The sequence below is a fragment of the Balaenoptera ricei genome, chromosome 13 (genome assembly GCF_028023285.1).
Source record: "Balaenoptera ricei isolate mBalRic1 chromosome 13, mBalRic1.hap2, whole genome shotgun sequence".
Taxonomy (NCBI): Eukaryota; Metazoa; Chordata; class Mammalia; order Artiodactyla; family Balaenopteridae; genus Balaenoptera; species Balaenoptera ricei.
This window is the reverse complement of record NC_082651.1, coordinates 83443478-83456253: the sequence shown is the minus strand read 5'-3', so window position 1 is coordinate 83456253 and position 12776 is coordinate 83443478. Positions and strand designations below refer to the sequence as shown.

At 47.9% G+C, this 12776-nt stretch overlaps 1 protein-coding gene across 5 annotated transcripts in view; it reads left to right on the top strand.

Moving 5' to 3' along the window:
• Positions 1 to 1702: 1702 nt before the first annotated feature.
• Positions 1703 to 12776, top strand: part of EFR3B (EFR3 homolog B) — an 87010-nt gene continuing 75936 nt past the window's right edge. For 2 of the 5 annotated variants that reach the window (XM_059893481.1, XM_059893480.1), the window contains exon 1: positions 1827 to 1909. In XM_059893481.1, the coding sequence (XP_059749464.1) occupies positions 1903 to 1909 (7 nt within the window). In that variant the 5' untranslated portion in view covers positions 1827 to 1902. Of the gene's footprint in view, positions 1910 to 11535; positions 11592 to 12776 lie in introns of those variants that run through there. The other 3 variants (XM_059893484.1, XM_059893479.1, XM_059893482.1) reach the window with 3 other exon arrangements.

The following is a 12776-nucleotide window of genomic DNA, read 5'->3' as shown; positions in this document are numbered from 1 at the left end:
TCTGTGCTTCTCATGCACAATTTACCATATTCTTCCTTGTCATGTAATGTTTTTATCAGTATTTATCAGTCTTATATTCCCTGATAGAGATTTCACTCTGTGAAGACAGACACTGCATTTCCCACTGTGCTGCAGACACCAGTGTTTAATGAATATCATTTGTGTTGCACAGATTGCAGGGGTAGGGGTATCTCTGGGTATCCAGACCAAACTAGACTCCAAATTCTCCCTTCTGCCTTGGTTCAAGGGCAAAAGTGACTCTCAGGGAATCTCAGAGTCACCTGACCTGGCCCTAGAACTGGACATAGAAAACAGAGCTGCTTTGTGAGCCATCTGAGGGTCTAGGTTCAATGTGAGCTCCAGGAACCTTCCCAGAGTTTCCCATGGGGCCTCAAGACTTGCACGTGCTGCTAAGAGAGGTAAAGAGGTAAAGGAACAGGAACAAAACTTGGAAACAAGAAGTGAGTGGGAGGGGGTGGTGAGGTCAGAGAGAAATGGGAAACATGGGTTTGGGGCACAACAGAGAGCACTGTTCCAAGAGTCCAGTGACCTAGATTCTCTCTCTGGCTCTGTCCCTGCCTTAGGTGAGGAAGGAAAGAAAATGAATACGTGAGTGCCCACTGTGTACTTGCATGTAGGTTTTATATAAATTTCCCAACAGTCCTGCAGGAAGCTGAGGTTCAGAGAGGGAGATGACTGGCCTATGGACACACAGCTCAGTGTATCTAGGAAAAAGGACACAATTTAATTTCTCACAGCCTCAGTTTCCTCTTCATTAAAATGAGGGACATGACAGCATCTTTAAGGTTCTCTCCTCTCTAACTTCTACTAGTAGAATATTTTGAGGACAAAACCCCTCAACCATGGGGTAAATGTGAAATGTAGAGGGGGCTGGGTGAGAAGCCTTAGGGAAGCCCTGAGCTGGGCTAGAATTTGTCTTCATGCTGTGGGCGTGAGCCTTCTGCCTCTCTGTGTCTGTTTCTCACTTGGTTCCAGAGGGTGAAGTCGGCCCTGGGGCACAGGTAGAGAGGATCCTGGTCACAAAGTATGTGAATTACACTTGTGAATCTGGGAGAGGAAAAGCAAGCTGACTTCCTGCAGCACTTGAGCGGTGGGACGGTGTGCGTTTCCTGCCTACCTGGCCCAGGAAAGACGCGCTTTGGTAGGGAGCACTTGGCAAGAGAGTGGCTGGGAGGGCCATAGCTGAGGGCTTAATTAGGGAATGGGGTTTATTAAGGGGGCCAAGGGAGGGCAGGGCGGAAGGTTATCCCCCAATACCTCTTCCTGGCGCCCCCTGGATCAGCCAACGCATTCTGGATAAATTTGAGGGAGGGGCTACATCTGCAGCTTCCAGCACCCCTGCTGACCCTCGGTGCCCGCGGGTTATGGGAGATCTCAGCTGTAGGCCTGAGCATTCCGACAGGAGCAGGGTGGGTCACTTCCCCTGCGGGACGCTGCCTCTGGAAAATGCGCCACCCAGCACCTGGGGGCGACAGCCTGGGAAAGGTGCTTCTAGGGATTTGGGTTTCTCGCGGGGTGGGAATTGCCGGGGGGCGAGGCGGGGCGGGGCGGAGCTTGGGCGGGGCGGCCCGGCAGTGGCCAAGCCCGCGGGAAGGGACGGTCATTAGCATAGCCTCCGCCCCTCTCGGCGCAGCCCTGCCCAGAAACCCGAGCCGAGGCCGGCCGCGCTCAGCCGGGGCTGCTGAATGGGCGTGCGGCTCCCGGCCCCTGCCCTCTTGCGTCCGGCCCCCGCTCTCGCTCCTGCTCCAGCTCCTGCTCCCGCCCCGCCCGGGCCTCCGCCGGCCGCCGCCATCGGCCACCCCAGCTGTGAATGAAAGGCCGGCGCCGCCGGGGGCTGGCTGCAGGCGACGCGGCCTCCCGAGAGGCACTCGCCCCGCCAAGATGTACGGTAAGGAGGGCTCTGCCTCCGGGCTCGCAAACTTGCAGAACGCGGACCTTTGTCCCCCTGCGGGGCCCCGGCGAGGCCAGGGGCGCGGACTCGGTGCCCGGCTGGGCTCTTTCTGTCGCTCTGTGTGCGCGTCTGTGCTGGGAGGACAAAGATGCTCAGGACCGGGGACCGTAGGGTCCTCGAGGTCCTTCGGACCTCGCTCGTTTGAGGGCGCTGGGGCGGGTGGGCGGTGGTCCGTCGGGGTGCAGTGGGCTCGGGGGATCCGAAGCGGCTGGGTTCTAGGGAAAGCGAGTCTCCCTTGGAGCCGAGCAGACAGGGGGTGTTGTGACAGCATTTGCAGAATTAACAAAAGCAGGTTGTGCTGGGGAGTTTTATGCGGGAAGCCGGTCCGGGATTGCGGGGAGACGCTCGCTGCCTGCCTTGTGCCGGCTCCGAGCATGTGGGAGGCGGCGCCCGCGGTGCAGAGGGCTGGCCAGAGAGCCAGTTCTGGGAGCCTGGTCTCGCCGCCCCTGGATGGACCTGCCCTTTGCTTGCCCCTGCCGCCCGTGGGACCCAAGCTCCCGAACTTCCAGATATGCCCTCCGCAGGGATGAACGGGAGAGACGCTAATGAGGGTGCCGGGCAGCTCTGAGTGGCCACCTCTGGCTGTCCCCTGACCTCTCTTGCCCCCTTCCACGGCCATCCCCTCAACTGATGTGCAACAGTTAGCCAGACCCTCTTGATACCCTGTTCTGCTTTAAAAATTTCCAGGAATTCCTCTGGTTTTGGAGGCAGTGTGGGTGAAGAAAAGAGCACTCTGGGTCTCAGATTGCAGCTCTGAGGAATGGAGGACTGGAGACCCAGACGAGTTTAGAAATCAGTGGCATTACAGAGCCTCCAGATACTCTGAACTGGTGTGTGTGTGTGTGTGTGTGTGTGTGTGAGTGAGAGAGAGAGAGAGAGAGACAGACAGACAGAGACAGAGAGAAAAAGAGAGAGGATCCCCATGGACCTAAGTCCATCGGAAATCAGGCTCTGGCAGCTATTTAGGGCCAGCAAAAGAGCTGAAGCTATGCTCAGCTCCCACCCCCATGGCCAGGTAGGGGCTCAGGTGGCACCTGAGGGGTGAGTGTCGGAAGAAAAGCACATTCCCGATTTAACCCATCGCCAAGGCCGCTCAGCTGCCTCACTCTGCAAGCAAGCGCTATGAGTCACAAAGTTTGAGGCACAGGAAGCTGAGAGTGTAGTACGAAGGCTCAGCAGTCAGTGGGCCTCATTATTTAGAGAGACACTCAGCCTTTTAATCAGCCTCCTTTCCTGCCCCATTGGTCACACATGTGCATTTCTGAACCAGGTTGGAACATCAGCAGGTCCCTTCAGCAAGTATCATCTCTTGGATGGGCCAAGGCTGGGGAGTGGGGTGGGAGGGGATTGACTTCAGAGCGTGTGCTGCTGGCCAATGGGGAGTCTGCAGGAAGGTAGCAAGGCGGTTGTGTTTTATAAGCTAGGAGGTTGTGAGGTTCCCAGGAGAGAGCTATATTTTCTTACTCTCTGTTTTTCCCCCATTCTTTTCTGCAGAGTGAGCAGCCTAAAGCTGCAGATCACTTGATAAAAGCATGTGACTGCAGGGGCACCTGCAGTGGGGAAGGAGTTAGGACAAGGCCCATCAGAATAGGTAAGAATTAGGAACCCTAGTTCTGCTGGGTCACCTCGAGGCATTTAGTCTGAGACAGTTTGATAACTGATCCCAGGATACCTGAGCGTTGGGGGTCCCAGTCTGCCTCTGTTGTGTGAAGCAAGTCAAGGAAGAGTTGGATGGTACAGAAAGGTGAACCAGGAGGCTGGCATATCTGCGTGCTATTTTTGGATACACCACAGATTTTCAGTTCTCTTTTATAATATGTTCTTATTCCTCCAGATGCAAACAGAGACAGTACTTACCCCTGAATCATGCATAGAAAGATTGTAGTGAAGGAATCCTCTGCACACTTGCCTGCAGCAAAGTCACGCCAGTGCTGGTTGCGAGATGATTACTGAGTCTTGCTTAGTGCAAAGCCTTGTCTTAGGAGGTGTGAGAGGTGCCCACTCTCCAAGGGGAGGGCTCGTTGGCCTGGATTTCAGTATTTTCTTGACTTTCATGAAAAGAAAGGGTCCATGTCATACTTATAATCATTCTCTCCTCAGAGGCAATCAAGTGATGAAAAAAGATGTGAATAGGGAGGTTGGGAAGGCATAGAATCATAGACTTCTTATATTTGGTTCTTATTTTCTGAGTGATTTATCCAAGGTGGCACAGTTAGATGGAAAAAGGCAAAATGAAAACAGGGCTTCCTAGCTCAGTGCCCCTCCCCCCACCCCGATGCCCTGGGTAAATGCTCACTGGGAAAATGCCACCAGGGATTTTATTAACTGATGGGCAGTGAGGGCCCTGTGTAGAGCCAACAGTCACCTAAGAGCTTTAGGTAAAGGTGTCCCTTGACCATCCACCCTGGTTACTGGATCCATTATCAGTGTGCATAATCTCACTCCCATTGCGGCCTCTCAGCTGCGTGGTGATGCTGGACAGATCTTCACCTCCCCTCTCGTCTCCTCCTCACCTTACCTCTGCCCCCGACAACTCAGTCTCCCTGTGTCCTCAGTTTCCCCCATCTTCTTCCTTCCATCTATGGGAGAATAAGGGCCCCTTGTCTTTGCTAGAGGACACGGTGCCATCTGGGACAGAAAGAATCCTAGACATGGGACCAGCCCATCTCAACCCAGAGTCAGTTCATGTTTGTTTCATCTTATACAAGTGGGTTTGTCTCTCAGAATGATATCTCTGTATAAAACAGCGAGAGGCCCATCCACCTCCCAGGTCTGTGTGAGCCTCAGAGCTGGACCCTGGATGTGACAGTGCATTATAAGAGGTTCTGCACTCACAAGACAAATTGCTCAAGAGCCTGTGCCCTTCAGGTCCTCCTGGGCCTTTGCTCTTCTCTTTTCTTCTCTGCTGGCTCCTAAAGATGCCTGTTTGCATAACCTCCCACCCCAGCTTAACACACAAGTCACCTTGACCTAGCTAGCCACTCAAGCCACTGAACTACTTCTCCTTCCTTTCACCAAACTCACCCCAGCTGCTCCTCACTGCTCACTCATTCCTAAGCCCCAGTCACTTTCTGGAAATGGCTCTCCGAAAGGACACAGGTGAGTCCCCACACTCTTTTTCTACCTATGAACACAGACTGACAAGGGATCTGGGAAACTATAAAAGCCCTTTGTACTGGGGTAGGAAGATTGTGAGCAAATTCTCTGCAAAAAATGGGTTCCCATTAGGGTTTTTTTGTGTGTGTTAGAATTACATAATTAAAAGTTTCCCTCTCCTTCTCCCCTGGGATGGAGCCACGGTGGTCCCACCTAGGAGCGTCCCACTTACGCACCAAGGCTGGGCCAAGCTCTCCAAGAAATACTACCCTCCGGAATCAGGGCAGCAGGCCATGAAGACGATTGGGAAGCATTTCCCCAGAACCACCGTCTGTGTAGCCCAGTCTCCCTTAAACAAAAGCTGCACTAACGAATCCCTCCTCACCTCTAGGTTCTGCCTCATGCCCAGCATAGGCCTTTCTTCATGCTTTGTGATTCAGAAAAGCCGACTGTAGGGAAAAGAGCAGCAGCACACAAATTTCTGTACATGTGCGTTACAGGGCACATGTGTGTGTGACTTGTGGGTGGCGGGGAGAAGTGCAGGGTGGAGCCGACCCCACGTGCGGCACAAAGGCTCACATTGGCAGACAGCTCCACAGATCCTGCTTCTCCTCATCGCAGGAGACACACACACACACACACACACACACACACACACTCCAACCTCATCCCCCAAATCCTGAGGCAGTCCTATGGTGCAGTGTGGGGCTTGTTCAGGTGGGAGCTGTCCCCCCGCCCCCTCCCTTCTCCTCCTGACTCCTTTATTCCCCTTAGGCGGGGTGGGGGGGGGTGGTTGGAGTGAGTAGAGTCTGTTTTCTCTCTTGCTGCCCACAGTTCAGTGATTTCAAACGGTTGCAGTTTCCTTATTGCACATAAATAAAAACAAAAAGTTAATATCACCTTATGGAAAATCTGGAAAAGGGAGGAGGAAAAAAAAACATCCACAATTCTACCCACTAGAACCAATCTTTCATATTGTTATATGAATTACCCCTAAGACTTTGTGCTCACCTGCTTTTGCCCTTTCTTTTCTCTTTCCTGCCTGCTCCTGGCGTGTTACCCTGGTTGTGATGGTGGCTCTGCCCCTCAGGTAACCTTGGACCTGACTTTCTGAGCCTGTTTCCTGGCTCTACAGGATGACAATGCCCACCTCATGACAGGGATTAATCAGGATAAGAGAGCTGCCCCACTTTCTCCTTCCCTTTCTTCAACTTTCTCTCTTCTCTCCATTTCTTACTTTAAAAAAGGGGCAAAAAAAAAAAAATTTAAGCTTATGTCTGATAAGCTTAATAACAGTGCTTGTGATACTGTTCCTGGTATAAACAAAAGAAAAATCTACTTTGAAAAGCACCTTTTGGGAATTCCCTGGTGGTCCAGTGGTTTGGACTCTGCGCTTCTACTGCAGGGGGGCCCGGGTTTGATCCCTGGTTGGGGAACTAAGATCCCACAAGCCAAGGTGTGTGGCCAAAAAAAAAAAGCATCTTTTTTTTTCCCCCCTGGTAGTCATCCAATCCTTCTAGAAAATCTGGAAAACACCATAAACAATAAACAAGTATAACTTCTTTTACTGTTTTGATATCTTTCCTTCCATGCATTTGTTTATGTGGTTAGAATTATTCATTTCCCATAATTTGGTATTCTATTTTTTTCTACTTAACATTAGAATATAAGCATTCCCCCACCCCCAAGTTAACACAAAGTCACTGGCTGCCATTTTTAATGCCATTTTAATGCTATGTAACAGTCCACTGATGGACATATAATTTCCTTATTGTACATTTAAGTTGTTCATAAAGATTCAGTGTTATAACCCTGGGAAGAGTACCGGGTGCACAGAGCTTTCTCTGAACTTTGGAGTATTTCCCTAGCCCTCCAAATGGGTTGATCAAGGTATATAAACATTTTAAAGATTTGTTACATATTGTCAAATTGTTTTCAATTTGTATCAATTACACCAGCAGTTATGAGAGTACCTATCTCCTTGCACTCTCAAAAGCATTAAAGGTTGAGATTTTTTCCTAATCTTACTAATTTGATAAGAAACATTATATAATTTTAACTTGTATTCTTTATTACTAGTGAAGTTAAACACTTCCTATATTTTCTAATCTTTTGCATTTTAGTGAATTGTCATATGAGTAGGATTAGTTTATTTATTGAGGACTTAACCATTGGCCTGTCATTTGCTTTATGCTTTGTATTTTGAAGGGAAATAGAGATAAACTGTCAAGTATTTGTGGAGTGTCAACTATATATGATACTACAGGGCATCGTGAGGGATAAAAAATGTATAAAAGTTCCTTCCATCAAGAAGTTTCCAGTTTCAGTGTGCAAACGAGTTGTAAAACCTGCAAAAAATTAAATGATACAGAGACAGGTTCAGTAAAATTACAGTTTCGCAAGGTGGAATGGAGCTACTCTTCAGATGGCCAGCCAGCAATATTTGGACGTGGAAGAGCCCACTGGGAGGTGGAGCCATTAGGAGGGCTTCGCAGGGCAGCAGGCATTTGTGTGACATTCTGAGGGCTGGGGGATGGGGGGCGGGGGAGCATGCCGGGAGATACACCAGTGTAAGTGCACAGAGGTGGGGAAAGGAAAGACATGTCCAGGGATAGTTAGGGAAACTACCTGGGATTGGGCAGTTTAGATGGTGAATTATGTGATGGAGAAGGAGATTTTGTCAGGATAAGGAGTTTTCACTTACCCCTATGAACAGTGGGAGCCGGTGAAGAGTTGAAAACTGTCAAATGGCTGATTTGCTCAATTAATGTTTTAAAGAAATGAAGCTGGGGGCACTGTGCAGAATGGGTGGGGGGATGATGGGAAAATGAAGGAAAGAGGAGGAGATAGATGCTGAAGCCGCAGGCAGTAGCCTAAGGAGTGAGAAAGCTTTGGACCAGTTACAACTGTGCGTCTGCAGTGGAAGATGTTTGCCCCTTTAAAAAAAAAAAACAAAAAACAGTGGGAATGGGTGGGGATAAGGTGAACTGAAACTTTAAAAAAAATTCCCATGGTACATAAAATGTGGGTTATATAAGCAGATATAAAAAATAGTTTATTGTGAAATAGGTGCTAAGTTACCTAGAGCAGTAAATTTATTATAATCTAATTCTAAAGAGGATTTGGAGCATATATTTTACACACACACACACACACACACACACACACACACCTGTGCTACAATAAATAAAGAGATCAATGCAAAGAAAATCTAAGAGTAAAACAGAAAAAAAAAAAAAGTCAAAAATAAAGTTGTATCAGGGAAAAAACACCTACCAACCAGCCCTGTTGCAAATTCAGTTTTGAGCTTCCTGTAGGCCAAAAAAGGGAGGAGAAAAGTCATTTGCAAAACTCATAGCATCTTTAACACTTTTAAAAACTGCAATTGCCTGGGACAAATACAGTTTTTTGAGATGCTAAGATCTGAAAGAAATTCCTCCCTGAGTTCCTCCTTAAAAAGGAGATATTTCAAAAATATTGGCCTAAATTAGATTTTTCTTTTGAAAATATAGTTCCCTTAATCAGCTCTATCCCAGTTTGTAGAGTATGAAGACTAGTCCAAATACAAGTTTGTGGATTCTGATTCCTCCCTGAAACGGCCACGGGCTCTGCCCTCAGCTTCCTTCCTGGTTTGGATGAGCCAGGACCTGCCGAGGCTCTTGCCACGCTTTGTGGCTGTGGATGTTATTTTCTCCTTCCACGGATGAACGTGAGTCTTTTGAGAGTGTGCTCCCTGGAGAAGCTGTTCCTGTCTCCACAATCCAGGGAGGCCTGTCTGTCCCTCTCGTTCACATGCCTTATTTTAATTCACTGCACAGCCATTGACCACAATCTAATATTCCTCTTCTCTGTGTTCCCCACTGCACCTTTTTTTTTTAATATGTTTTGGTTTTTTCTTTTAATTAATTAATTAATTTATTAATTTATTTATTTTATTTATGGCTGTGTTGGGTCTTCGTTTCTGTGCGAGGGCTTTCTCTAGTTGTGGCAAGTGGGGGCCACTCTTCATCACGGTGCGCGGGCCTCTCACTATTGCGGCCTCTCTTGTTGCCAAGCACAGGCTCCAGACGCGCAGGCTCAGTAATTGTGGCTCACGGGCTTAGCTGCTCCGCGGCATGTGTGATCTTCCCAGACCAGGGCTCGAACCTGTGTCCCCTGCATTGGCAGGCAGATTCTCAACCACTGCGCCACCAGGGAAGCCCCCCCACTGCATCTTTAAGGCGCAGAGCACTGCCTGGTATGGAGTAGGTGCTCGAAAACCTACTCATTCATCCTTGTTGAATGGGTGAATCCTGAGCTAGATGTCTTTTCTGAAATTTACCTCTTTATAACTTCTGACCCTCTCTGTATTTCAGCCTTAACTGTGTTTTGAATAACAGTGCAATTACGCTTACTTTCGTTTCCATTCATTGGGCACCACTATGTGCCAAGCAGCGTTCTAAGCACTTTTTAGGTATTTACTGATTTAATCCTCCCCAAATTCTAGGGGTTGGTAATTATTATTCTCACTTTAGAAATGAGAAAACTGAGGAGCTAAGGGTTTTAGTGACCCGCCCGTGGCTACACAGTTATGTGATTGGGCTGGGATTTGAACCTTGGCATTCTAGCTCCACAGTGCGGACTTACCCCCCCTCCTACAATGCTGTCTCTAGAATATTCTGAATATTTCAGAGAATATGGGTCTTTCCTTTGCAGAGCTCACTGCACCACAGAGACTGGCACATGTTAACTTGGGGAGAGAGGAGAGCGTGCACGTCAGGGATGCACTGCTGAGGGGGACGTGCCTTCTCGCTGGTCCCAGGCCTGTCAGCAGGGAAGCAGGGAGCTCACTTCAGGCTGGAGCCTCTGCCTCTTGGCAGCCTCCCCGCCTCCTTTATCATTGTTTTGCTTTGTCAGAGAGAGAAAGGGCCCAGGAAGAGTCTGGGGGACCTAGATGAGAAAAGGTAAGCAAGAGAGGATTCAGAGAGTAGGTTGGTGAGGGCGGAAGACAACGCAAGCGCCAGTGATGGCATGAAAAACAAGGGAGCTTGGGCATGCATCTCAGAGAGAGAGAGACTGGCAGGCAGGCGGGTGGGGCTGTCACACAACCAGCACTGAGTCACACACATGCCTTGTTGGCAGTGTTCTTAACAACGTGGTCCGTGGTCAGTGCTTGACCTGGAGGACCCAGAAGGACCCCAGAGACTGAGACCTTCATTCACAGGAGGAGCTTCTGTTTTTCTGATAGTTTGTCTGTGAATTAAAACTCCTTCCCTACATCTTCAGGTCCAGCCAGCCTAGAAGCAGTGATTGCTGCCTCTGAGAGGTGGGGTTAGGACTGGGCTGTGTGTGTTAGAGAGGGACGGTGGTCCAAGTCCCCAGTGGCCACCTTCTAGCCATAGGACCCTGGACAGTTAGTTCCTCTCTCTCTGAGCCCATTCCCTCCCCTATAAAATGGGGATAGTTTGCTTTGTAATGAGAAAATGTCCCCATACATGTATTTATGTTATAGAACATCATACCTATGAAAGGGGATATTATCATCATCTGAGCAATTCTTGTGGATGCTTCTGGGGCAAGGCCATGCCCTCTCCAGAAACAGTGGCAATCCCTGCTTACAAGGATGAGTATATCATATTTAGACTGTATTTGTTAAAATCCTTAGACAGAAGGGTCTGGTAATAAGAATGTCAAACCAGAGAGCTGCTACAGGATTGGCAAGCTGGGCCCCTGACTCTGGGAAGCCTACCTGCCAGATGGGGGCCCTGAAAGGGGACAACCATAACGCTGATTCTGTCGAGCACTTTTCTTGTCTCCTCGAGGACCATGCGCAGATTGGTGGTCCGTGACTGTGTCCCTCTCATCCCTGTACCAGAAAGATGAGAAAATCTCTTAGACCACAAAAAGGACAGGTGTGACATCTTCATCTAAGTCCTTAGACTATGCTAAATTCTTATGCATTACTAAAATGTAGCGATGTTTATTCTGTGTCATTCTGTTCATTACCTCCACTCAGAACAACCCTTTGGTGGTGGACGTCATTACACCTGTGGTTGAGCTGGGGACACAGAGATTCAGAAGACCAATAATTTGCCCAAGGTCATGCAGCTGGTTGAAGTTCATTCTCCATTGTCTCCTAAGCAAGTGTTCACAGAACTGCATGTGAGATTAAAACACTGCTTTTGTACCTGGTGGCAATTACATGTGCCTTATGCCAAACAGCAAATTTCACCACAAGAGAATTCCAAACTGAATATTTTAGTAGATTTTACATAGTTTAGTTGTGGCTTTACGTCTAGGAATATGGGTGCCTGATGAGGACTTTGAAGCTCAGTTCCCTAATGCACATGCTGTAGTTTGCCTATAAATCTGAGAATTAGGATTCCTGGACTCAAATGCTAACTTTCTCATTACCCTACAGAAGGACTCAGATAAATTCAAGCATCTGGGAACCAGGAGTCTTAGATTCTTAGCCTGGCAGGGCTCCAAGCTTCATCATAACTATTCAGAACAGTTTCTCTCCATGTCCCAACTTTCTTTTCAGGTGAGTAATATGGGAAATAACATTTATAAATCATAAGTCCTAAGTTACAAGAACATTTATAAAGACCTTGGGTGAACATCTCTTAGAAGAGAACAGCTTGTAATAAAGCGATGCATTCCCAGCACCTCCTAGCTTCTTACTACTTGTGCAGGAGGTATGTTCCTAGAGCTGAATCATACAGGATGGATGCTGAAAAAACCCAGAGCTGTGCAGCCTCCACCAAGACTTCTTTGTGTCCCCACTGTATCTTATACTTGGCTGTTATTTTTTTCATGTATTTGTCAAACTGAATGTCATTTATTTCTTTACACACTTAGATCTGTGAACCTCTTGAGGACACAACCTCTACCTTAATCTTTGTTTTTCCTAGCATCTAGGGGAGATCGTTGGTATGTAGTAAGACCTCAGATATTTGCATTGAACCATAAAATAATTGTATGTGTCATTCATCCAACCATAGGTACATACCTAGCAGCCCAAGTTTCCAAGGTACCAGTGATGGTGGGCTGGGGAATCTCTCTAAGGACAGAGAGGATCCTGTAGCGACAATAATATTTTACCATCTTACTGTGCCTTCCCGCCTCGATCATAATTTTTTATAGCATAAAGAATATGCCAGAATATAACCATTTGGCTTTTCCTCCAGAATTTAATGGTGTTAATCATGAGAAATAGCCACTTGGCCTACCGATGAGATGGTTAGGGCAGTTAGAGAGTCATTCTTACATATTTCTTTCTTGGTTTGTAGAGCTCGGAATAAATGTTACAATCATTTTCTTCAAAAAGGAAGGTTACTTAGTGGCATAATTATGGGTAAATCTTTATTTTGATTTCCATTCATATTGTTTGTGCAGTATTCTTTCACAAAACAAGAAAGATGAAAAGGCCTTTTGAGGCAAAGGCAATGAAATGTCTGTTTCTCGAAGCACTTGGCCAGAATGTTCCTGGATAAAGCACTCTGCACCCTTGTGCACCTTTGGTCTCAGGGCTAGAGTTCGGGGGCACCTGGAATAGCAGGTGTGCTGACTTTGGCTGAGGTTCCTATACAGGTAGAGTAGAAAAGGGAAAAAATACCAGGGTCGTCCCATTGTTTCCCTCAAACCCCTGATAGGGGCATGGTCCTTGTAGCAGGCCTGGGCCCAGGGGCTGCTAAATAGAGTAAACATGTCTGATTGTCTGACTGTC